This window comes from Salmo salar, chromosome ssa11, assembly GCF_905237065.1.
Source record: "Salmo salar chromosome ssa11, Ssal_v3.1, whole genome shotgun sequence".
Classification (NCBI taxonomy): Eukaryota; Metazoa; Chordata; class Actinopteri; order Salmoniformes; family Salmonidae; genus Salmo; species Salmo salar.
In genome coordinates, this window is record NC_059452.1 from 110,681,565 (window position 1) to 110,707,172 (window position 25,608).

A 25,608-nucleotide genomic window follows, 5' to 3' on the forward strand; every position below is an offset into this window, starting at 1 on the left:
ATAGGGCATCACACAATTGGCTCATCGTCATCCGGGTTTGGCCGGGGTAGGCCGTCATTGAAAAATAAGAATTTGTTCTTAACGGACTTGCCTAGTTAAATAAAGGTTTGAAAAAAAAATAATATACAAAAATTATAAAAAAAGGAAATGCTGTCGGCATGCTCAACCGGTGTCGCTTAATCAGCCGACAAAAACTTTTAACCGGTTCTCCCCATTAAGCAACGAGTCGGAGTCAGAGGCTGAGCCTCGTCTGGTCTCTACTCCTCCCATTACGGAGTCAGAAGCCGAGCCTTCTCTGGTCTCTACTCCTCCCATTACGGAGTCAGAAGCCGAGCCTTCTCTGGTCTCTACTCCTCCCATTACGGAGTCAGAAGCCGAGCCTTCTCTGGTCTCTCCTCCTCCCCTTACGGAGTCAGAAGCCGAGCCTCCTCTGGTCTCTACTCCTCCCATTACGGAGTCAGAAGCCGAGCCTTCTCTGGTCTCTCCTCCTCCCCTTACGGAGTCAGAAGCCGAGTCTTCTCTGGTCTCTCCTCCACCATTAGCTCTGACAAATTGAAAACCCTTGTCATTGGTGACTCCATTACCCACAGTATTAGACTTAAAAAGAATCATCAAGCCATCATACACTGTTTACCAGGGGGCAGGGCTACCGACGTTAAGGCTAATCTGAAGAGGGTGCTGGTTGAGGCTAAAACTGGCGAGTGTAGAGAGTATAGAGATATTGTTATCCACGTCGGCACCAACGATGTTAGGATGAAACAGTCAGAGGTCACCAAGTGCAACATAGCTTCAGCGTGTAAATCAGCTAGAAAGATGTGTTGGCATCGAGTAGTTGTCTCTGGCCCCCTCCCAGTTAGGGGGAGTGATGAGCTCTACAGCAGAGTCTCACAACTCAATCGCTGGTTGAAAACTATTTTCTGCCCTTCCAAAAGATTGAATTTGTAGATAATTGGCCCACTTTCTGGGACTCACCCACAAACAGGACCAAGCCTGGCCTGTTGAGGAGTGACGGACTCCATCCTAGCTGGAGTGGTGCTCTCATCTTATCTACGAACATAGACAGGGCTCTAACTCCTCTAGCTCCACAATGAGATAGGGTGCAGGCCAGGCAGCAGGCTGTTAGCCAGCCTGCCAGCTTAGTGGAGTCTGCCACTAGCACAGTCAGTGTAGTCAGCTCATCTGTCCCCATTGAGACGGTGTCTGTGCCTCAATCTAGGTTTGTCAAAACTAAACATGGCGGTGTTCGCCTTAGCAATCTCACTGGAATAAAGACCTCCATTCCTGTCATTATTGAAAGAGATTGTGATATCTCACATCTCAAAATAGGGCTACTCAATGTTAGATCCCTCACTTCCAAGGCAGTTATAGTCAATGAACTAGTCACTGATCATAATCTTGATGTGATTGGCCTGACTGAAACATGGCTTAAGCCTGATGAATTTACTGGGTTAAATGAGGCCTCACCTCCTGGTTACACTAGTGACCATATCCCCCGCCCATCCCGCAAAGGCGGAGGTGTTGCTAACATTTACGATAGCAAACTTCAATTTACAAAAACATAAACGACAGCGTTTTCATCTTTTGAGCTTCTAGTAATGAAATCTATGCAGCTACTCAATCACATTTTATAGCTACTGTTTACAGGCCTCCTGGGCCATATACAGCGTTCCCCACTGAGTTCCCTGAATTCCTATTGGACCTAGTAATCATGACAGATAATATTAACATTTTTGGTGACTTTAATATTCACATGGAAAAGCCCACAGACCCACTCCAAAAGTCTTTCGGAGCCATCATCAACTCAGTGGGTTTTGTCCAACATGTCTCCGGACCTACTCACTGCCACAGTCATACTCTGGACCTAGTTTTGTCCCGTGGAATAAATATTGTGGATCTTAATGTTTTTCCTCATAATCCTGGTCTATCGGACCACCATTTTATTATGTTTGCAATCGCGACAAATAATCTGCTCAGACCCCAACCAAGGATCATCAAAATCCGTACTATAAATTCTCAGACAACCCAAAGATTCCTAGATGCCCTTCCAGACTCCCTCCACCTACCCAAGAACGTCAGAGTACAAAAATCGGTTAACCACTGTCATGACGTTGGCCTCTTTTGGTACAGGGAGGACAGTTGACCCCCTCCCTTTTGCACCACCACCCAACCTACCTCCCCCACAACCCAGGCCCTGTGTGTAAAGGGTTGTAAAAACTCTAAAATTCCAGGAGAGTCTCTGGCCACATGGCCCATAGAGAGACAAAGGAAATTCTTCCAACTCATAGAATTGGAGAGCCAAGCGACATTTTGTGTTCTGGAGAAGGTATGGAAGATTGGTGAAGAATCCAGCTATGAACTGATCCGCCTGGTACAATTTTGTGATACTCAGAAGAGACAATATAGCCATATTACCATAAAACTGTTTATATAATAGACTCAGCTTGAGACTTGCATCATAATGGGTGTATAGAATGTATTAATAAGGATGAAGCTTTTATAATACACATGAGATGCTATTGTACTGATGTTAATGTGATAGAATTGTATTTCTGTAACCAAGTCTAGCTCAGTCATAGGCACGCCCCAGGGACACATACAGGACCAGGCGTCATTTGACAAGCCTGTTCGATGGGCACTATAAAACACCCCCTGATTTACATTTCTTCAGACCAGGCCCCCACTCCATGGCCAATAGGTTTTACCATCCAATTCCTCTACTGAAAGTGAACCATACCACGTGGTTAACTTTTAGACTATTGATACCGACAGAATAAGAACAAGTCTTTGATATTAATTATTAGTCTGCAGCTAAGTAAATTATATCATTGAACGCGAAGACCAACGAAACAACCATTCTATGACGACATTAATGAATGTCGCTTTGAAAGATCCATTCTAACCGAGAGAGAGACTCTCCATCAGAACGACGATCGAACAAGGATCTCGACGACACATGAGCGTAAATATATATTGATTGCAATTGTTCCCGAATGAGCGAGCCTTCAATTGTCAATTGTTAATATTAATGAACTCTGTGTGCCACAGCTGAACTTTTATGATCCATTGTTCAACAGGCCGACCTGCCTGTTTAGCCCACCAGGGCACATTCCTCTACCAATCCTTTGTGACGATAATTACTGTTTGTATGTTTTCTGTTAATTACTTAGTGTAGTAAATAAATGATTTTAAGACAATTGATGTATGGATGATTTTAGTAAAGACTGGGTTCGTGCAGATACAACAATTTACGACGTTTGGAATGAGACTGGACTCGAGGTAAAATACACCATTTAAACCAGAAGATAATCGGCCTATACTATAATAGAATATAATATTATAGTACAGGAAAGTTATATTAGGAAAATTATAGCTTTGTAATCTGAATATTCTCCTTGGTGCCCCGATCTCCTAGTTTATTACAATTAAACGATTAATCAGTTTAATCGCGTGATAATAATTACAGGGAGTTAATTGATAAACATATCTTCAGTTTAATGGTACCCCCAAAGACACGACACCACCTAACTGAGGAACTAAATTTAACCTTGCGTAATACCCTAGATGCAGTCGCACAGCTAAAAACAAAAAACATTCGTCATAAGAAACTAGCTCCCTGGTATACAGAAAATACCCGAGCCCTGAAGCAAGCTTCCAGAAAATGTTAACGGAAATGGCGCTACACCATACTGGAAGTCTTTCAACTGGCTTGGAAAGACAGTGCCGTGCAGTATCGAAGAGCCCTCACTGCTGCTCGATCATCCTATTTTTCCAACTTAATTGAAGAGAATAAGAACAATCCAAAATGTATTTTTGATACTGTTGCAAAGCTAACTAAAAAGCAGCATTCCCCAAGGGAGGATGGCTTTCACTTCAGCAGTGATCAATTCATGAACTTCTTTGACGAAAAGATCATGATCATTAGAAAGCAAATTATAGACTCCTCTCTAAATCTTCGTATTTCTCCAAAGCTCAGTTGTCCTGAGTCTGCACAACACTGCCAGGACCTAGGATCAAGGTAGACACTCAAGTTTTTTTAATACTATATATAATATAATACTGTATCGCTTGACACATTGATGAAAATAGTCATGGCCTCTAAGCCTTCCAGCTGCATACTGGACCCTATTCCAAGTAAACTATTGAAAGAGCTGCTTCCTGTGCTTGGCCCTCCTATGTTGAACATAATAAATGGCTCTCTATCCACGGGATGTGTACTAAACTCACTAAAAGTGGCAGTAATAAAGCCTCTTTTGAAAAAGCCAAACCTTGACCCAGAAAATATAGTTTTTTAATATGGGGTTTTAGACCCCATCATAGCACTGAGACTGCACTCGTGAAGGTGGTAAATTACCTTTTAATGGCGTCAGACCGAGGCTCTGCGTCTGTTCTTGTGCTCCTAGACCTTAGTGCTACTTTTGATACCATCAACCACCACATTCTTTTGTAGAGATTGGAAACCCAAATTGGTCTACATGGACAAGTTCTGGCCTGGTTTAGATCTTATCTGTCGGAAAGATATCAGTTTGTCTCTGTGGATGGTTTGTCCTCTGACAATTCAACTGAACATTTCGGTGTTCATCAAGGTTCTGTTTAAGGACCACTATTGTTTTCACTATATATTTTACCTCTTGGTGATGTCATTCGGAAACATAATGTTAACTTTCACTGCTATGCTGACGATACACAGCTGTACATTTCAATGAAACATGGTGAAGCCCCAAAATTGCCCTCCCTGGAAGCCTGTGTTTCAGACATCAGGAAGTGGATGGCGGCAAATTTGTTACTTTTAAACTCGGACAAAACAGAGATGTTAGTTCTACGTCCCAAGAAACAGAGATCTTCTGTTGGATCTGACAATTAATCTTGATGGTTGTACAGTCGTCTCAAATAAAACTCTGAAGGACCTTGGTGTTACTCTGGACCCTGATCTCTTTTTTGACAAACATATCAAGACTGTTTCAACGACAGCTTTTTTCCATCTACGTACATTGCAAAAATGAGAAACTTTATGTCCAAAAATGATGCTGAAAATGTTTCCATGCTTTTGTCACTACTAGATTGGAATACTGCAATGCTTTAACTTCAGTTAGTGCTAAACATGGCTGCTAGAATCTTGACTAGAACCCCAGTGCTAGCCTCTCTACACTGGCTTCCTGTTCAGGCAAGGTCTGATTTCAAGGTTTTACTGCTAACCTACAAAGCATTACATGTGCTTGCTCCTACCTATCTTTCTGATTTGGTCCTGCTGTACATACCTACACGTACATTACGGTCACAAGACACAGGCCTCCTTATTGTCCCTAGAATTTCTAAGCAAACAGCTGGAGGCAGGGCTTTCTCCTGTAGAGCTTCATTTTTATGGAATGGTCTGCCTATCCATGTGAGAGACAAAGACTCGGTCTCGACCTTTAAGTCTTTGTTGAAGACTCATCACTTCAGTAGGTCCTATGATTGAGTATAGTCTGGCCCAGGGGTGTGAAGATGAAAGGAAAGGCACTGAAGCGACGAACCGCCCTTGCTGTCTCTGTCTGGCTGGTTCCCCCTCTCTCCACTGGGATTCTCTGCCTCTACCCCTATTACGGGGGCTGAGTTACTGGCTTACTGTTGCTCTTCCATGCCGTCCCTAGGAAGGGTGCGTCCCTTGAGTGGGTTGAGTCACTGACGTGATCTTCCTGTCTGGGTTGGCGCCCCCCTCGGGTTGGTGCCGTGGAGGAGATCTTCGTGGGCTATACTCGGCCTTTTCTCAGGGTAGTAAGTTGGTGGTTTGAAGATATCCCTCTAGTGGTGTGGGGGCTGTGCTTTGGCAAAGTGGGTGGGGTTATATCCTGCCTGGTTGGCCCTGTCCGGGGGCCAAGGTGTCTCCCGACCCCTCCTGTCTCAGCCTCCAGTATTTATGCTGCAATAGTTTGTGTCGGGGGCTAGGGTCACTCACTCACTCACTCACTCACTCACTCACTCACTCACTCACTCACTCACTCACTCACTCACTCACTCACTCACTCACTCACTCACTCACTCACTCACTCACTCACTCACTCACTCACTCACTCACTCACTCACTCACTCACTCACTCACTCACTCACTCACTCAACTACTGTTCTGCATGCAGCAATGGAATCCTGACCTGTTCACTGGACGTGCTACCTGTCCCGGACCTGCTGTTTTCGACTCTCTCTCTACCGCACCTGCTGTCTCCAACTCTGAATGATCGGCTATGAAAAGCCAACTGACATTTACTCCTGAGGGACTGACCTGTTGCACCCTCTACAACCACTGTGATTACTATGATTTGACCCTGCTGGTCATCTATGAACGTTTGACCATCTTGGCCATGTACTGTTATAATCTCCACCCGGCACAGCCAGAAGAATACTGGCCACCCCTCAGAGCCTGGTTCTTCTCTAGGTTTCTTCCTATGTTCCTGCCTTTCTAGGGAGTTTTTCCTAGCCACCGTGCTTCTACATCTGCATTGCTTGCTGTTTGGGGTTTTAGGCTGGGTTTCTGTATAGCACTTTGTGATGTCGGCTGATGTAAAAAGGGCTTTATAAATACATTTGATTGATTGTGGCCTGTGGAATGTTGTCCCACTCCTCTTCAATGAGTGCGAAGTTGCTGGATATTGGCGGGAACTGGAAAACTCTGCAGTACACGTCTATCTAGAGCATCCCAAACATGCTCAATGGGTGACATGTCTTGTGAGTATGCAGGCCATGGAAGAACTGGGACATTGTCAGCTTCCAGGAATTGTGTACAGATCCTTGTGGTATTATCATGCTGAAGCATGAGTTGATGGCGGTGGTTGAATGGCACGTCAATGGGTCTCAGTATCTCCTCACGGTATCTCTGTGCATTCAAATAGCCATCGATAAAATGCAATTGTGTTCATTGTTCGTAGCTTTTGCCTGCCCATACCATAACCCCACCAACAGGCACTCTGTTCACAACGTTGACATCAGCAAACCGCTCGCCTACACGACGCCATACATGTGGTCTTTGGTAATGAGGCTGGTTGGACGTACTGCCAAATTCTCTAAAACAATGTTGGAGGCAGCTTAGGGTAGAGAAAATAACATGCAATTGTCTGGCAATAGCGCTGGTGGACATTCCTGCAGTCAGCATGCCAATTGCACACTCCCTCAAAACTTGAGACATCTGTGGCATTGTGTTGTGTGACAAAACTGGACATTTTAGAGTGGCTTTTTATTGTCCCCAGCACAAGTTGCACCTGTGTAATGATCATGCTGTTTAATCAGCTTTTTGATATGCCACACCTGTCAGGTAGATGGATTATCTTGGCAAATGAGAAATGCTCAATAAAAGGGATGTAAACACATTTGTGCACAGAATTTGAGAGAAATAAGCTGAAAGCAAAATAGCCCCATAACTTCAAAGATCCCCCATAATATGTTACAGTAGGGATGTTTTTTTTCTGCTCATGCTTTCACATTTTGATGCCAAACTCACAAATATCCAACAAATGTAAACCCCTGGTGTTTGCTAAACAGCATTTGCACTAGGACTGGAGGTGGCGCTTTGGTCAGATGACATGACAATAGAGCTCTTTGGCCACACACACCAGTGGTGGGTTTGCAGTCGAAATGAGAAATAATAAATAAAAATGTGTTTTAGTGTTAGAGCACAACTATCATGCTATCTACTGGATAGAACCCAACTATCATGGTATCTACTGCATAGAACACATCTATCATGGTATCTACTGGATAGAACACAACTATCATGGTATCTACTAGATAGAACACAACTATCATGGTATCTACTAGATAGAACACATCTATCATGGTATCTACTAGATAGAACACAACTATCATGGTATCTACTGGATAGAACACAACTATCAGGGTATCTACTGGATAGAACACAACTATCAGGGTATCTACTGGATAGAACACAACTATCATGGTATCTACTAGATAGAACACAACTATCAGGGTATCTACTGGATAGAACTGATTTAGATGCACTATTGTAAAGTGGTTGTTCCACTGGATATTATAGGTGAATGCACCAATTTGTAAGTCGCTCTGGATAAGAGCGTCTGCTAAATGACTAAAATGTAATGTAAAATGTAATGTAGAACACATCTATCAGGGTATCTACTGGATAGAACACAACTATCATGGTATCTACTGGATAGAACACAACTATCATGGTATCTACTAGATAGAACACAACTATCATGGTATCTACTAGATAGAACCCAACTATCAGGGTATCTACTGGATAGAACACAACTATTAGGGTATCTACTGGAACAACATAACATTTCTTAATCCATGCAGAATAACAGAATTGTACTATTCTGTGTGTTTTCTCCCCCCCCCCCCCAACTCTCTTTCTGGCTCACCTCTTGGTCAGCAGGATCTGTACCAGCCTCCTCTCTCTCCTTCTCTTTTTCCTCCTCTCCTCTCCTCCTCCCTGGTGCCTCCTCTAGTCTGTGGTCAAGTATAAACCCAGTCAGCCCTCCTCCCTCTCCTCCTTCTCCCTCTCCCTCCATCTGCCACTCCAGCTCCACCTCTCTGCGCTGCCGACTGCTGTAAACCAGCCTTACCAGGGTCACATTGGGAGGCATGGGGTATCCTGAGAGGGGGAGAGGGCAGGGAGACAGAGAGGATGGGGGAGGGGGGGTGGGTCAGAGAGAGAAGGGGATGAGAGGAGGAGGTACAGTAGAACAGTAATGAAATAGTAATTCAGTTCATCAGAAAACGTTTTAATTTAGTTTTGTGTGTGTGCAGACTAAAGCTTTATTGTTCTTACTCTTGACCAATAGTGTAAAAGGTATCTTACTCTTGACCAATAGTGTAACAGGGATCTTACTCTTGACCAATAGCGTTACAGGGATCTTATTCTTGACCAACAGCATAACAGGGATCTTACTCTTGACCAATAGCGTAACAGGGATCTCAGTCCCTCCCACGGCGTTGCTAGCGGAGCACCAGTATTGGCCGCTGTCTGTTGTTCCATCCGTCTCTAAGACCGTTAGGTTGGTCCACGCAGCCGCGCGACGCAGCACATACTTTCTGGTTTTGGCCAGGGCTTCCTGGACTTCCTGTAAATCAACCAATCACATTTTAACTCTACAGGTCACTGGTAGAGCTGTGCGTAATTACAGTATGCTGGCCTAGACTCCCAAAGTACTTTACAGTAACCCAGCCTAGACCCTCAAAGTACTTTACAGTAATCTAAACCCCAAAGTACTTTTACAGTATCCCAGCCTAGACTCCCAAAGTACTTTACAGTAACCTGGACCCTCAAATTACTTTACAGTATTCTGGCCTTGATCCTCAAAGTACTTTACATTATTCTGGCCTAGACCCTCAAAGTACTTTACATTATTCTGGCCTAGACCCTCAAAGTACTTTACATTATTCTGGCCTAGATCCTCAGAGTGAGCAGCAGATCAGAGGCAAGGAAAAACTTCCTAGAGGGAAGAAATCTTGAGGAACCAGACTGAGGGTGGCAGGGCATGTACCTGTACGACTTCCTGTCTGTGGTTGTTGAACCAGACAATCTGATTGGCCGGGGGATAGTTGGATTGAAGGATACAGGTGAGCTGAACATCACTGCCCTCGAACACAGACACCACACTACGCTGGGTCAACAAGACTGGAGCCTCTACACACACGCAAAGGAGGGAGAAAGAGATTTGATCACTGTCTTCATATACAGACACCATGTAAGACTGTTAGTTAAACCCAGTACATGTCTATTACTGTTAGTTAAACCCAGTACATGTCTATTATACTGTTAGTTAAACCCAGTACATGTCTACTAGACTGTTAGTTAAACCCAGTACATGTCTATTATACTGTTAGTTAAACCCAGTACATGTCTATTATACTGTTAGTTAAACCCAGTACATGTCTATTATACTGTTAGTTAAACCCAGTACATGTCTACTAGACTGTTAGTTAAACCCAGTACATGTCTATTATACTGTTAGTTAAACCCAATACATGTCTATTAGCCTGTTAGTTAAACCCAGTACATGTCTATTAGACTGTTAGCTAAACCCAGTACATGTCTATTAGCCTGTTAGTTAAACCCAGTACATGTCAATTATACTGTTAGTTAAACCCAGTACATGTCAATTATACTGTTAGTTAAACCCAGTACATGTCTATTAGACTGTTAGTTAAACCCAGTACATGTCTATTAGCCTGATAGTTAAACCCAGTACATGTCTATTAGCCTGTTAGTTAAACCCAGTAAATGTCTATTAGACTGTTAGTTAAACCCATTACATGTATATTATTGTTAGTTAAACCCAGTACAGGTCTATTATACTGTTAGTTAAACCCAGTAAATGTCTATTAGACTGTTAGTTAAACCCAGTACATGTCTATTATACTGTTAGTTAAACCCAGTACATGTCTATTATACTGTTAGTTAAACCCAGTACATGTCTATTAGTCTGTTAGTTAAACCCAGTACATGTCTATTGGACTGTTAGTTAAACCCAGTACATGTCTATTAGACTGTTAGTTAAACCCAGTACATGTCTATTAGACTGTTAGTTAAACCCAGTACATGTCTATTAGCCTGTTAGTTAAACCCAGTACATGTCTATTATACTGTTAGTTAAACCCAGTACATGTCTATTAGACTGTTAGTTAAACCCAGGGCTCCCGGGTGGTGCAGCAGTCTAAGGCACTGCATCTCAGTCCCTGGTTCAAATCCAGGTTGTTGGGAGTCCCATAGGGCGGAGCACAATTGGCTCAGCGTCATCTGGGTTTGGCCGGGGTAGGTTGTTATTGTAAATAAGAATTTGCTCTTAACTGACTTGGCTAGTTAAATAAAAGTTTACAGTGGTTCTTCCTTTAAAAGTTACCAGCTTATGCCGATACCGTTAGTGGTAGATGGTGGCATTCTGTCATTGCACCACACTATCACAAGGGGGAGTTAGAACGCTGATCTTATCTCTCATTGAGATAACATCTCTTTTCCAAGAGAGACCTGGTCCAATAGCAGCAGGGGGAACAACGTTTCAGAGAAAACAACTTACATACACTAACACAACATTAAACAAAACTATAAACACACATACATTACAACAAAAACATTTTAAGTAAAAAACACGAAAGTCTTGACTAAAAACAGCTGGCCTAAAAACAATTACACTCTTCTATGAATATACATCGATCAAGTGTTTAAACTCCACCAACGAAACTAGATCATCACATTTTTAAATGTTCAGGAGAGAATTCCAGGACCACGGAGCTGAGTAACTAAAACTATTTCTACCATGACCTGTTCTAATTTTTGGTACTGTTAGAAGCAAATGAGAATGGGACTGTAATTGATATTTATTTACCGACCTGACAAAAAAATAACAGAGATAAAATGGCATTTTACCCAATATGGCCTAATAAATGAGTGTATACCAGTGTTTAAGCCTACGCAAGGTCAATGACGACCAGCCAACAGCACTGTAGAGATCACAATGTGTTAGAAGTTTTTGATTTGTAATGAACCTGAGGGCTGCATGATACACTGAATCAAGTGCTCTCAGGGTAGTGGCTGAGGCCTGCATATATATAACATCACTAAAATCTAAAACCGCCAGTAATGTACATCGTACCAGCTCCTTCCTGGCCTCCAGAGAAAAACAAGCCTCATGCCGGTAATAAAAACCTATTCTCTGTTTGAGCTTCCTTATCAAGTTGTCTACATGCACAGTGAAGCTCAGCTTATCATCAACCCACACACCCAAATATTTGTACACTTTAACTTGCTCTATAGTATGTCCAGCCAATGTAGCAATGACATGATTAGTAACATGCCTGGTATTTGAAAATACCATGCATTTTGTTTTACCCGAATTTAGAACCAGCTTTAAATCATACAGATTCTGTTGTATGATAAATGCTCTTTGGGCATTTTCAAAAGCTAAAGATAAACTACTACCACTTGAATAAAAAAACAGTATCATCTGCATAAAAATGAACATTTGCTGTTTCAATAAGATCCCTAATGTTGTTGATATACAAAATGAACAACAGTGGGCCCAAAATAGAACCTTGCGGAACACCTGAGCACATCTCTATGGACTCAGATTTACAACCATCCGCCATTACACATTATGTACGATTCGATAGGTAATTTATAAACCAATCTAGAGCATGACCAGTAATTCCACAACATGTTAACCTTTGCACTAACACAGCATAGTCCACGGTGTCAAAAGCCTTCGACAAATCAATAAAGGCAGACACACAATGTAACTTCTTATCAAGAGCACAGTGGATGTCATTTAAACCCGTCAATGTTGCTGAAACAGTGCTGTGGCCAGACCTAAAACATGATTGCATTCCATTGAAGATGTTGTTTTCTTGGAAGTAGGCCTTTAGCTGCCTTCTAACTAAGGACTCCAGTACCTTTGACAGTACAGAAAATGTTGATATGGGTCGATAGTTGTAATTACACATAATGGAGGTGTTTTCAGTCTGAGAGTCTCTTCTCTGGCACTAGAGTCATGCATCAGGCAACAACAACAAAAACTGTCGGTGGTCCTGGAGTTAAGAGAAAACTTGGGTAAATACAATGGGGGAATTACACTTGACATTAGTAAGAATGTCTCACCCGCTGTTCAAGAATTACCTTCATTCAGATTACAACCGCTCACTTTTGGTTATTTGAAAACGAAATAATCTCCAAAGTATTGTTATTTTTTTAACTTCTTAAGTTAACAAGCTATAAAGGTTGGTCACAATTTAAGTTAAATCCACCAGAAAAGACAGAACAAATAATACAACAAATATTGTAATTAAACTCAAATATACTATTGATTAAAAAAATAACTTTATCAATTGGAACCTTTATCAAGTGGAAGGGGGAAAATGTAAGGAACTTGTCTGTCGGCGCCGCATTAAAGACCAAAATTGGTTAAATAAAATTGTGATAAATAAAAATATATACCAGATTCATTTCAGGACCCAAAAATTGACAACTGTGCCATATAGATTGCAAAATAGTTGGGAAGAGATTTTCGACGTACTGACTCCATGGCACATGGTTTATGAATTGACACACAATGTTCCGTTTATTATAACCTACTGCAGGCCTTAAACCTATGGGTTTAACCTTCTGAATTAATGATTATATTGAAGATAGAAGCCTCCTCTTAATGAGTTCCCGAGAGCCGATCTGTTATCCAATGATTACTACTATTAATTATTATTAACCCTGCATTATAATTATATAAAAGCCCCTTAGATATTCTGTGTTTTTATTTACAGTAGAGATGGACAGCTGGAAGCATTTTGTTTTTCAAAAGCTTATCAGGCTATAAATTCTACAAACAACGTTTCAATGATGGGCTATTAGAAGGACAATAGACTCTTCATACCTCCATTTATTTACAAAAGGATAGTCTAATAGCTCGGCTAGGTGTAAAAATCCCCCAAAATTGCAATGTATTAAGTACTCTAAAGTTTTACATTTTTAACTCCAAAATGTCAGATCAAGCATATACTGTACAGTATTTATGCTTTCGTTAATTAAATAATTATAAAAATACTCTTTCAAAATACAGATGTTTATTTCAACTATCAGCAGGACAATAGGGAATAAATATCACTGAATGACAGAGCATGGGGACTGGTCTTGATAAAACAATCAGATTTTTATGTGGAAATGTAAGGATTATTTTGCTCTTCACTCGCAGTCACTCAGTAGTTTAGACCTACTCCCAACCAGTCCCTTTGTGCAGCATCATATGTTCCTAACTGAAACCCTTAATTACATTTCTTTAGCCATGATTGTAAAATTAATCAAGGCTCCCTTTGTTATTTAGTTTTATAACTAAAATGCTTGACTGTATTTAAAGACATGGATGACTTGTATGCTGTGTGTTGACATGCACAAATTAATGAGTGATTGATTGATGTACTGTATATTTAAGTAGACCTTTATGCCAAACTAAAACAGCTACAGTAAGAAATGCATTTTCATTTTCTTGGAATAGAAACACGTTGTACAGTGCCATATTTTCCTAACGGAAACCCTTAGGCCTACAGTACATCGGCTACAGTAAGAAAGGCATTTTCATTTTATTGGAATAGAAACACGTTGTACAGTGCCATATTTTCCTAACGGAAACCCTTAGGCCCACAGTACATCGGCTACAGTAAGAAAGGCATTTTCATTTTCTTGGAATAGAAACACGTTGTACAGTGCCATATTTTCCTAACGGAAACCCTTAGGCCCACAGTACATCGGCTACAGTAAGAAATGCATTTTCGTTTTTTCTTGGAATAGAAAAACCATAATATTCATCAAATGAATTAAGCTACATTTCTAAAAATCTATCCCATATAGTCTGTTCTATTCAAGGCTCCCTTTGACTCTTAGGCTTAAAGCTCCAAGTCATTTCAATAACTTAGCTTCTCAAGATGCCCTCTAGTGGACAAACTATCACTAACTACCATTAATGGCAGCAATGGCTGACACTTAATACCGTGCCATAGAATGTTGTGGCAGCCCGCAAGCTGTGCTGCATTATGACGCACCTTTTAAAGGAAGAACCACTGTACATGTCAATTAAACTGTTAGTTAAACCCAGTACATGTCTATTAGACTGTTAGATAAACCCAGCGGCATCCCACTGGGCTCTGTACTGTTATCAATGTGTTCAGCCAGTACTCTTTACTCTTATCAATGAGTGTGCTTACCCAGTCTAAGGCTGCAGGTCCTGGTGCGTGTGTCCAGGGGGTGTTTGGCGTAGCAGGTGTAGGCCTGTCCATTCTGGGTGGAGTTAGAACGAAGTACCAGGATCTTGGAGGTCTCCACTTCTTGGCCCCTCCCCTCTACTTTAGGCACCTCCCACCACACCACAGCCCTGGGAGACCCACCTACAAGAACAATATTATTATAATTATATGTATTGTTGTTGTGGTGGTGGTTGTTGTGGCTGTTACTGTTGTTGTGGTTACCTTCCCAGGAGCAAGACAGCAGCAGGTATTGGTTCATCCCGGTGGCATAAGCAGAACACACTGGCTCACCATAAGGAGACCCTGAGAGAGAGATATATAAACTGCTCAAAAAAATAAAGGGAACACTAAAATAACACATCCTAGATCTGAATGAATGAAATAATCTTATTAAATACTTTTTTCTTTACATAGTGATAATGTGCTGACAACAAAATCACACAAAAATAATCAATGGAAATCCAATTTATCAACCCATGAAGGTCTGGATTTGGAGTCACACTCAAAATTAAAGTGGAAAACCACACTACAGGCTGATCCAACTTTGATGTAATGTCCTTAAAACTAGTCAAAATGAGGCTCAGTAGTGTGTGTGGCCTCCACGTGCCTGTATGACCTCCCTACAACGCCTGGGCATGCTCCTGATGAGGTGGCGGATGGTCTCCTGAGGGATCTCCTCCCAGACCTGGACTAAAGCATCCGCCAACTCCTGGACAGTCTGTGGTGCAACGTGGCGTTGGTGGATGGAGCGAGACATGATGTCCCAGATGTGCTCAATTGGATTCAGGTCTGGGGAACGGGCGGGCCAGTCTATAGCATCAATGCCTTCCTCTTGCAGGAACTGCTGACACACTCCAGCCACATGAGGTCTAGCATTGTCTTGCATTAGGAGGAACCCAGGGCCAACCGCACCAGCATATGGTCTCACAAGGGGTCTGAGGATCTCATCTCGGTACCTAATGGCAGCCAGGCTACCTCTGGTGAGCACATGGAGGGCTGTGCGGCCCCCCAAAGAAATACCACCCCACACCATGACTGACCCACCGCCAAACCGGTCATGCTGGAGGATGTTGCAGTCAGCAGAACGTTCTCCATGGCGTCTCCAGACTCTGTCACGTCTGTCACATGTGCTCAGTGTGAACCTGCTTTCATCTGTGGAGAGCACAGGGCGCCAGTGGCGAATTTGCCAATATTGGTGTTCTCTGGCAAATGCCAAACGCATGCACGGTGTTGGGCTGTAAGCACAACCCCCACCTGTGGACGTCGGGCCCTCATACCACCCTCATGGAGTCTGTTTCTGACCGTTTGAGCAGACACATGCACATTTGTGGCCTGCTGGAGGTCATTTTGCAGGGCTCTGGCAGTGCTCCTCCTGCTCCTCCTTGCACAAAGGCGGAGGTAGCGGTCCTGCTGCTGGGTTGTTGCCCTCCTACGGCCTCCCCCACGTCTCCTGATGTACTGGCCTGTCTCCTGGTAGTGCCTCCATGCTCTGGACACTTCGCTGACAGACACAGGAAACTTTCTTGCCACAGCTCGCATTGATGTGCCATCCTGGATGAGCTGCACTACCTGAGCCACTTGTATGGGTTTTAGACTCCGTCTCATGCTACCACTAGAGTGAAAGCACCGCCAGCATTCAAAAGTGACCAAAACATCAGCCAGGAAGCATAGGAACTGAGAAGTGGTCTATGGTCACCACCTGCAGAACCACTCTTTTATTGGGGTGTCTTGCTAATTGCCTATAATTTCCACCTGTTGTCTATTCCATTTGCACAACAGCATGTGAAATTTATTTTCAATCAGTGTTGCTTCCTATGTGGACAGTTTGATTTCACAGAAGTGTGATTGACTTGGAGTTACATTGTGTTGTTTAAGTGTTCCCTTTATTTTTTTGAGCAGTATATATTTAATAACTGGGTGGTTCGAGCCCTGAATACTGATTGGCTGACAGCCGTGGTATATTGTATACCACGAAAATGACAAAACATTTATTTTTACTGCTCATGAGATTAGTAATGTGCTAATCTTCGATAATATTAATGTATTAGCCATTTCTGAGACTCACTTAGACAGCACCTTTGATTATACAGCAGTAAGAATAGAAGGATGTAACATCTATAGAAATGACAGGAATGTACAGCTCTGGAAAAAATGAAGAGACCACTGCAAAACGATCAGTTTCTATGGTTTTACTATTTATAGGTATATGTTTGTGTAAAATTAACATTTTTGTTTTATTCTATTAACTACTGACAACATTTCTCCCAAATTCCAAATTAAAATACTGTCATTTAGAGCATTTATTTGCAGAAAATGACAACTGGTCAAAATAACAAAAAAGTGTTGTCAGACCTCGAATAATGCAAAGAAAATAAGTTCATATTCATTTTTAAGCAACACAATTTCTAATGTTTTAACTTAGGAAAAGTTCTGAAATCAATATTTGGTGGAATATCCTGATTTTCAATCACAGCTTTCATCTTGGCATGCGCCATCTTGCTTGAATCCAAGATGGCGTAGCAGTCGGACGTGTGTTTTGTCTTGTGCCGATTCCTCGTTTTTTCTTTCTTATATATTTTGTATATATTTTAATCTCACTTTCCACCTACGGACTGAATATACTCTCATGCAACCCGCCTCACCCAATGTGGTATGTATCTGCTATTTTTATACTTTAGAACCGGAACCCCAATCAGAAGCTAGCCAGCTAACTAGCTACTAGCTAGTAGTCAGTTAGCCACTGCTAGCGGTCTTCACCTTAAACTTAGACACCAGCCAGCCTCAGCTTGGTCAATACCTGCCAGTCCGCACAGCGCGATATCAACCCAGACATATCAGACTGCTTTTTTCTCTATCACATCTCCGGATTCCTACCTCAAGCTCTGGACCTTTACACCGGATCATCGCAGCTAGCTAGCTGTATTCTGAGTGGCTACTCCTGGCTAACGCCTCTGTCCCGAAGCAAGCACCAGTTAGCCTTGAGCTAGCCTTGAGCTAGGCCTATCTCCTGGCTAGCCAAAGAGGTCTACCAGCTAATTCTTGGGCTACAATACTTCTTTTGCCAATTGGCCTGGACCCTTTATAGATGACACGGAGCCCAGCTGATCCATCACGACTGGTCTGCCGACGTAATTATCCGAGGTGGTTTCAACAGGCTTTTCCGTTGCGACGTCACTGAAGATCCATCTGCTGGCCACGGCCCGCTAGCTTTCTGAATCGCCGTGTCTCCAGCTCGCCTAGCGTAGTAGCGACTACCGAACGGCTCCCTGACTCACATATTGCTGCTCATTGGACCCTATGATCACTCGGTTACTCATGCCTCTCCCTAATGTCAAAATGCCTTGTCTACTGCTGTTTAGAGTACGACCCTGCCTTACACAGGAAGTGGCGCAGGTCCTAATCCAGGCACTTGTCATCTCCCGTCTGGATTACTGCAACTCCCTGTTGGCGGGGCTCCCTGCCTGTACCATTAAACCCCTACAACTCATCCAGAACGCCGCAGCCCGTCTGGTGTTCAACCTTCCCAAGTTCTCTCACGTCACCCCGCTCCTCCGCACACTCCACTGGCTTCCAGTTGAAGCTCGCATCTGCTACAAGACCATGGTGCTTGCCTACGGAGCTGTGAGGGGAACGGCACCTCCGTACCTTCAGGCTCTGATCAGGCCCTACACCCAAACAAGGGCACTGCGTTCATCCACCTCTGGCCTGCTGGCCCCCCTACCTCTGCGGAAGCACAGTTCCCGCTCAGCCCAGTCAAAACTGTTCGCTGCTCTGGCACCCCAATGGTGGAACAAGCTCCCTCACGACGCCAGGACAGCGGAGTCAATCACCACCTTCCGGAGACACCTGAAACCCCACCTCTTTAAGGAATACCTGGGATAGGATATAGTAATCCTTCTAACCCCCCCCCCCCCAAAAAAAAGATATAGATGAACTATTGTAAAGTGGTTGTTCCACTGGATATCATAAGGTGAATGCACCAATTTGTAAGCTCTGGATAAGAGCGTCTGCTAAATGACGTAAATGTCAAATGTAAATGTTTAGGCTAGTTACTATTGTTTAATTTCACTATAGAGCCCCCAGCCCAGCCGTAAATGCCTTAGATAGCTCTTTTGTCACACCCTCCACACATGCGAAGACCTCACCTGGCATAACTGGTGCCTCCAGAGACGCCACCGCTCTCATCGTCACTCACTGCCTAGGTTTACCTCCACTGTACTCACATCTTACCGTACCCTTGTCTGTACATTATGCCCTGAATCTATTCTACCACGCCCAGAAATCTGCTCCTTTTATTCTCTGTCCCCAACGCACTAGACGACCAGTTCTTATAGCATTTAGCCGTCTTTCAGCCTTCCATTCTTATAGCATTTAGCCGTACCCTTATCCTACTCCTCCTCTGTTCCTCTGGTGATGTAGAGGTTAACACAGGCCCTGTAGACCCCAGCACCACACCTATTCCCAAGGTGCTCTCATTTGTTGACTTCTGTAACTGTAAAAGCCTTGGTTTCATGCATGTTAACATCAGAAGCCTCCTCCCTAAGTTTGTTTTATTCACTGCTTTAGCATACTCCGCCAATCCTGATGTCTTAGCCGTGTCTGAATCCTGGCTTAGGAAGGCCACTAATAATTCTGAAATGTCCATCCCCAACTACAACATTTTCCAACAAGATAGAACTGCCAAAGGGGGGTGGAGTTGCAATCTACCGCAGAGATAGCCTGCAGAGTTCTGTCATACTATCCAGGTCTGTGCCAAAACAATTCAAACTTCTACTTTTCAAAATCCACCTTTCCATCACCGTTGCCACTTGTTATAGACCCCCCTCAGCCCCCAGCTGTGCCCTGGACACCATATGTGAATTGATTGCCCCCCATCTATCTTCAGAGTTCGTACTGTTAGGTGACTTAAACTGGGATATGCTTAACACCCCAGCCGTCCTACAATCTAAACTAGGTGACCTCAATCTCACACAAATTATCAAGGAGCCTACCCAGGTACAACCCTAAATCCGTAACCATGGGCACCCTCATAGATATCATCCTGACCAACTTTCCCTCTAAATACACCTCTGCTGTCTTCAACCAGGATCTCAGTGATCACTGCCTCATTGTCTGTGTCCATAATGGGTCCGCGGTCAAACAACCATCCCTCATCACTGTCAAAACGCTCCCTTAAACACTTCAGCGAGCAGGCCTTTCTAATCAACCTGGCCCGGGTATCCAGGAGCGATATTCACCTCATCCCGTCAGTAAAGGATGCCTGGTTGCACTTTAAAAGTGCTTTCCTCACCATTTTTAATAAGCATGCCCCATTCAAAAAAATGTAGAACTAAGAACAGATATAGCCCTTAGTTCACCCCAGACTTGACTGCCCTCGACCAGCACAAAAACATCCTGTGGCGTTCTGCATTAGCATCGAATAGCCCCCGCGATATGCAACTTTTCAGGGAAGTCAGGAACCAATATACAGTTAGGAAAGCTAAGGCTAGCTTTTTCAAACAGAAATTTGCATTCTGTAGCACTAATTCCAAAACGTTTTGGGACACTGTAAAGTCCATGGAGAATAAGAGCACCTCTTCCCAGCTACCCACTGCACTGAGGATAGGAAACACCACCGATAAATCTCCGATACTCGAAAATTTCAAGAAACATTTTTCTATGGCTGGCCATGCTCTCCACCTGACTACCCCTACCCCGGCCAACAGCTCTGTACTCCCCACAGCAACTCGCACAAGCCTCCCCCATGTCTCCTTCACCCAAATCCAGATAGCTGATGTTCTGAAAAAGCGGCAAAATCTGGATCCCTACAAATCAGCTGGGCTAGACAATCTGGACCCTCTCTTTCTAAAACTATCCGCCGAAATTGTTGCAACCCCCATTACTAGCCTTTTCGACCTCTCTTTCATATCATCTGAGATCCCCAAAGATTGGAAAGCTGCCACGGTCATCCCCCTCTTCAAAGGGGGAGACACTCTAGACCCAAACTGTTATAGACCTATATCTATCCTGCCCTGCCTTTCTAAAACCTTCGAAAGCCAAGTTAGCAAACAGATCACCGACCATTTCGAATCCCACTGTACCTTCTCCACTATGCAATCTTGTATCCGAGCTGGTCATGGATTCACCTCAGCCACGCTCAAGGTCCTAAACGATATCATAACCGCCATCGATAAAAGACTACTGTGCAGCCGTCTTCATCGACCTGGCCAAGGCTTTCGACCCTGTCAATCACCGCATTCTTATCGGTAGACTCAATAGCCTTGGTTTCACAAATGACTGCCTTGCCTGGTTCACCAACTACTTCTCAGATAGAGTTCAGTGTGTCAAATCGGAGGGCTTGTTGTCCGGACCTCTTGCAATCTCTGGGGGTGCTACAGGGTTCATTTCTCGGGCCGACTCTTTTCTCTGTATATATCAATGATGTTGCTCTTGCTGCTGGTGATTCTCTGATCCACCTCTACGCAGACGACACCATTCTGTATACTGGCCCCTCTTTGGACACTGTGCTAACAAACCTCCAAACGAGCTTCAATGCCATACAACTCTCCTTCCGTGGCCTCCAACTGCTTTTAAATGCTAGTAAAACTAAATGCATGCTCTTCAACCGATTGCTGCCTGCACCCTCCCGCACGACCAGCATCACTACTCTGGACGATTCTGAATATGTGGACAACTACAAATACCTAGGTGTCTGGTTAGACTGTAAACTCTCCTTCCAGACTCACAGTAAGCATCTCCAGTCCAAAATTAAATCTAGAATTGGCTTCCTATTTCTCAACTAAGCCTCCTTCACTCATGCTGCCAAACATACCCTCGTAAAACTGACTATCCTACCGATCCTTGACTTCGGCGATGTAATTTACAAAATAGCCTCCAACACTACTCAGAAGATTGGATGTAGTCTATCACAGTGCCATCTGTTTTGTCACCAAAGCCCCATATACTACCCACCATTGCAACCTGTAAGCTCTCGTTGGCTGGCCCTCGCTACATATTCGTCGCCAAACCCACTGGCTCCAGGTCACCTATAAGTCTTTGCTAGGTAAAGCTCCACCTTATCTCAGCTCACTGGTCACCATAGCAACACCCACCTGTAGCACACGCTCCAGCAGGTATATTTCATTGGTGATCCACAAAGCCAACACCTCTCCTTCCAATTCTCTACTGCCAATGACTGGAACGAATTGCAAAAATCACTGAAGCTGGAGATTTATGTCTCCCTCTCTAACTTTAAGCATCAGCTGTCAGAGCAGCTTACCGATCACCGTACCTGTACATAGCCCATCTGTAAATAGCCCATCCATCCAACCAACTAACTACCTCATCCTATACTGTTATTATGATTATTTTTTGCTCTTTTGCATCCCAGTATCTCTACTTGCACATCATCATCTGTACATCTATCACCAGTATTAATGCTAAATTGTAATTATTTTGCCTCTATGGCCTATTTTTTTTAGGCCTTACCACCCTAATCTTACTACACTGTACATAGACTTTTTCTATTGTGTTATTGACTGTACTTTTGTTTATCCCATGTGTAACTCTGTGTTGTTGTTTTTGTCGCACTGCTTTGCTTTATCTTGGCCAGGTCATTGAGAACTTGTTCTCAACTGGCCTGCCTGGTTAAATAAAGGTGAAAAAAATAAATGCTCTCCACCAGTCTTTCACATTGATGTTGGGTGACTTTATGCCACTCCTGGCCCAAAAATCCAAGCAGTTCGGCTTTGTTTGATGGCTTGTGACCATCCATCTTCCTCTTGATCACATCCCAGAGGTTTTCAATGGGGTTCAGGTCTGGAGATTGGGCTGGCAATGACAGGGTCTTGATCTGGTGGTCCTCCATCCACACCTTGATTGACCTGGCTGTGTAGTATGGAGCATTGTCCTGCTGGAATAAACCAATCCTCAGAGTTGGGGAACATTGTCAGAGCAGAAGGAAGTAAGTTTTCTTCCAGGACAACCTTGTACGTGGCTTGATTCATGCGTCCTTCACAAAGACAAATCTGCCCGATTCCAGCCTTACTGAAGCACCCTCAGATCATCACCGATCCTACACCAAATTTCACAGAGGGTAAAAAAGACACTGTGGCTTGTAGGCCTCTCCAGGTTGGAAATATTTTTTTTATTTTGAATTAATGTAATATCTTGTTGTTCTGTAATTGTTCTGTACTTTGTCATGTATGTGTTCGTTTCATGTGGACCCTAGGAAGAGTATCTGCTGCATGTGCAGTAGCTAATGGGGATCCTACCAAACTAAACCCAAGGGGCCCAACTGGCTAGGTCAAAATAACCCAGCATGTGTTCTGTCCAATATCTACCCAATTGGGTTATTTTTTACCCTTTTGTCTTTGCTACTACTGTTTTGTTGGTGCATCTACGTCCTCTTGCTGAGTCTACCTTTAAACTTAACCTAACTTAAGACCTGACCCATGACCTTTAAGACCTGACCCATGACCTTTAAGACCTGACCCATCACCTTTAAGACCTGACCCATCACCTTTAAGACCTGACCCATCACCTTTAAGACCTGACCCATCACCTTTAAGACCTGACCCATCACCTTTAAGACCTGACCCATCACCTTTAAGACCTGACCCATCACCTTTAAGACCTGACCCATCACCTTTAAGACCTGACCCATCACCTTTAAGACCTGACCCATCACCTTATGCATTACTCCCCCGTGAGTGAGTGAGTGAGTGAGTGAGTGAGTGAGTGAGACTTACAGGCCCGTGCAGTGCATTGTGTGGAGGTGTTGAGAGCAGGGTGCATCCCCAGGCAGGTGAACAGAGAGTTGTTGTTGGTCTGGGATCCAGACTGCAGTACGGAGACATTGTTGGCTTCACTCCCAAGCCACGCCCCTCCCTGGTACAATAACAACCGGAAAAACAATAATTTAATTTGTTAGGAGCCTTTCTACGTGTGCATGTGTACCTGTGTGTGTGTGCATGTGTACCTGTGTGTGTGTGTGTGTGTGTGTGTGTGTGTGTGTGTGTGTGTGTGTGTGTGTGTGTGTGTGTGTGTGTGTGTGTGTGTGTGTGTGTGTGTGTGTGTGTGTGTGTGTATACGTGTGTGTGTGTGTACTGTATCTGTGTGTGTGTGTATACATGTGTGCACGTGTGTGTATACATGTGCATGTGTGTGTGTGTATACATGTGTGAGTATGCATGTGTGTGTATAGGTGTGTGTGTGTGTGTGTGTGTATGCATACGTGTGTGTGTGTATACGTGTGTGTGTATACGTGTGTGTGTGTGTATACATGTGTGTGTGTATACTTGTGTGTGTGTGTGTGTGTGTGTGTATACATGTGTGTGTATACATGTCAAATCAAACCAAATCAAATGTATTTGTCACATGCGCTGAATAAAACAGCTGTAGACATTACAGTGAAATGTTTACTTACACGTCCTTAACCAACAATACAGTTTTAAGAAAATACCAAAAAAAAGTGAGAGATAAGAATAACAAATAATTGAAGAGCAGCAGTAAAATAACAATAGCGGGGCTATATACAGGGGGTACCAGTGCAGAGTCAATGTGCAGCGGCACCGGTGTCGAGGTAATATGTACATGTAGGTAGAGTTATTAAAGTGACTATGCATAGACAATAACAGAGAGTAGCAGCAGGGTAGAAGAGCGAGGGGGGGGGGCAATGCAAATAGTCTGGGTAGCCATTTGATTAGCTGTTCAGGTGTCTTATGGCTTGGGGGTAGAAGCTGTTTAGAAGCCTCTTGGACCTAGACTTGGTGCTCTGGTACCGCTTGCCGTGCGGTAGCAGAGAGAACAGTCTATGACTAGGGTGGCTGGACTTTTTGACAATTTTTAGGGCCTTCCTCTGACACCGCCTGGTATAGAGGTCCTGGATGGCAGGAAGCTTGGCCCCGGTGACATACTGGACCGTACGCACTACCCTCTGTAGTGCCTTGCGGTCGGAGGCCGAGCAGTTTCCATACCAGGCAGTGATGCAACCAGTCAGAATGCTCTCGATGGTGCAGCTGTAGAACCTTTTGAGGATCTGAGGACCCATGCCAAAACCTTTCAGTCTCCTGAGGGGGAAAAGATTTTGTTGTGCCCTCTTCATGACTGTCTTGGTGTGCTTGGACCATGTTAGTTTGTTGGTGATGTGAACTCTAAGGAACTTGAAGCTCTCAACTTGCTCAACTACAGCCCTGTCGATGAGAATGGGGGCGTGCTCAGTCCTCCTTCTCCTGTAGTCCACAATCATCTCCTTTGTCTTGATCAAATTGAGGGAGAGGTTGTTGTCCTGGCACCACATGGTCAGGTCTCTGACCTCCTCCCTATAGGCGGTCTCATCGCTGTCGGGTGATCTGGCCTACCACTGTTGTGTCGTCTGGAAACTTAATGATGTTGTTAGAGTCGTGCCTGGCCATGCAGTCATGAGTGAACAGGGAGTACAGGACGGGACTGAGCACGCACCCCTGAGGGGGCCCCGTTGTTGAGGATCAGCCTGGCGGATGTGTTGTTACCTGCCCTTACCACCTGGGGGCGGCCCGCCAGGATCCTGTTGCAGAGGGAGGTGTTTAGACCCAGGATCCTTAGCTTAGTGATTTGCTTTGAGGGCACTATGGTGTTTAATGCTGAGCTGTAGTCAATGAATAGTATTCTCATATAGGTGTTCCTTTTGTCCAGGTGGGAAAGGGCAGTGTGGAGTGCAATAGAGATTGTATCATCTGTGGATCTGTTTGGGCGGTTTGCAAATTGGAGTGGGTCCAGGGTTTCTGGGATAATGGTGTTGATGTGAGCCATTACCAGCCATTCAAAGCACTTCATGGCTACAGACGTGAGTGCTACGGGTCTGTAGTCATTTAGGCAGGTTACCTTAGTGTTCTTGGTTACAGGGACTATGGTGGTCTG

General features: G+C 43.8%; 1 protein-coding gene across 1 annotated transcript in view; it reads right to left on the minus strand.

Annotated features, from left to right (window-relative positions):
* Positions 1–25,608, minus strand: part of LOC106563966 (V-set and immunoglobulin domain-containing protein 10-like 2) — a 147,454-nt gene that overhangs the window by 10,555 nt on the left and 111,291 nt on the right. Inside the window, exons 7-11 of the mRNA XM_045688924.1 lie at positions 23,460–23,598; positions 14,692–14,871; positions 9,492–9,634; positions 8,897–9,068; positions 8,367–8,599 (exon numbers count right to left, since the gene is read on the minus strand). Of these exons, the coding sequence (XP_045544880.1) occupies positions 8,367–8,599; positions 8,897–9,068; positions 9,492–9,634; positions 14,692–14,871; positions 23,460–23,598 (867 nt within the window). The remainder of the gene's footprint in view (positions 1–8,366; positions 8,600–8,896; positions 9,069–9,491; positions 9,635–14,691; positions 14,872–23,459; positions 23,599–25,608) is intronic.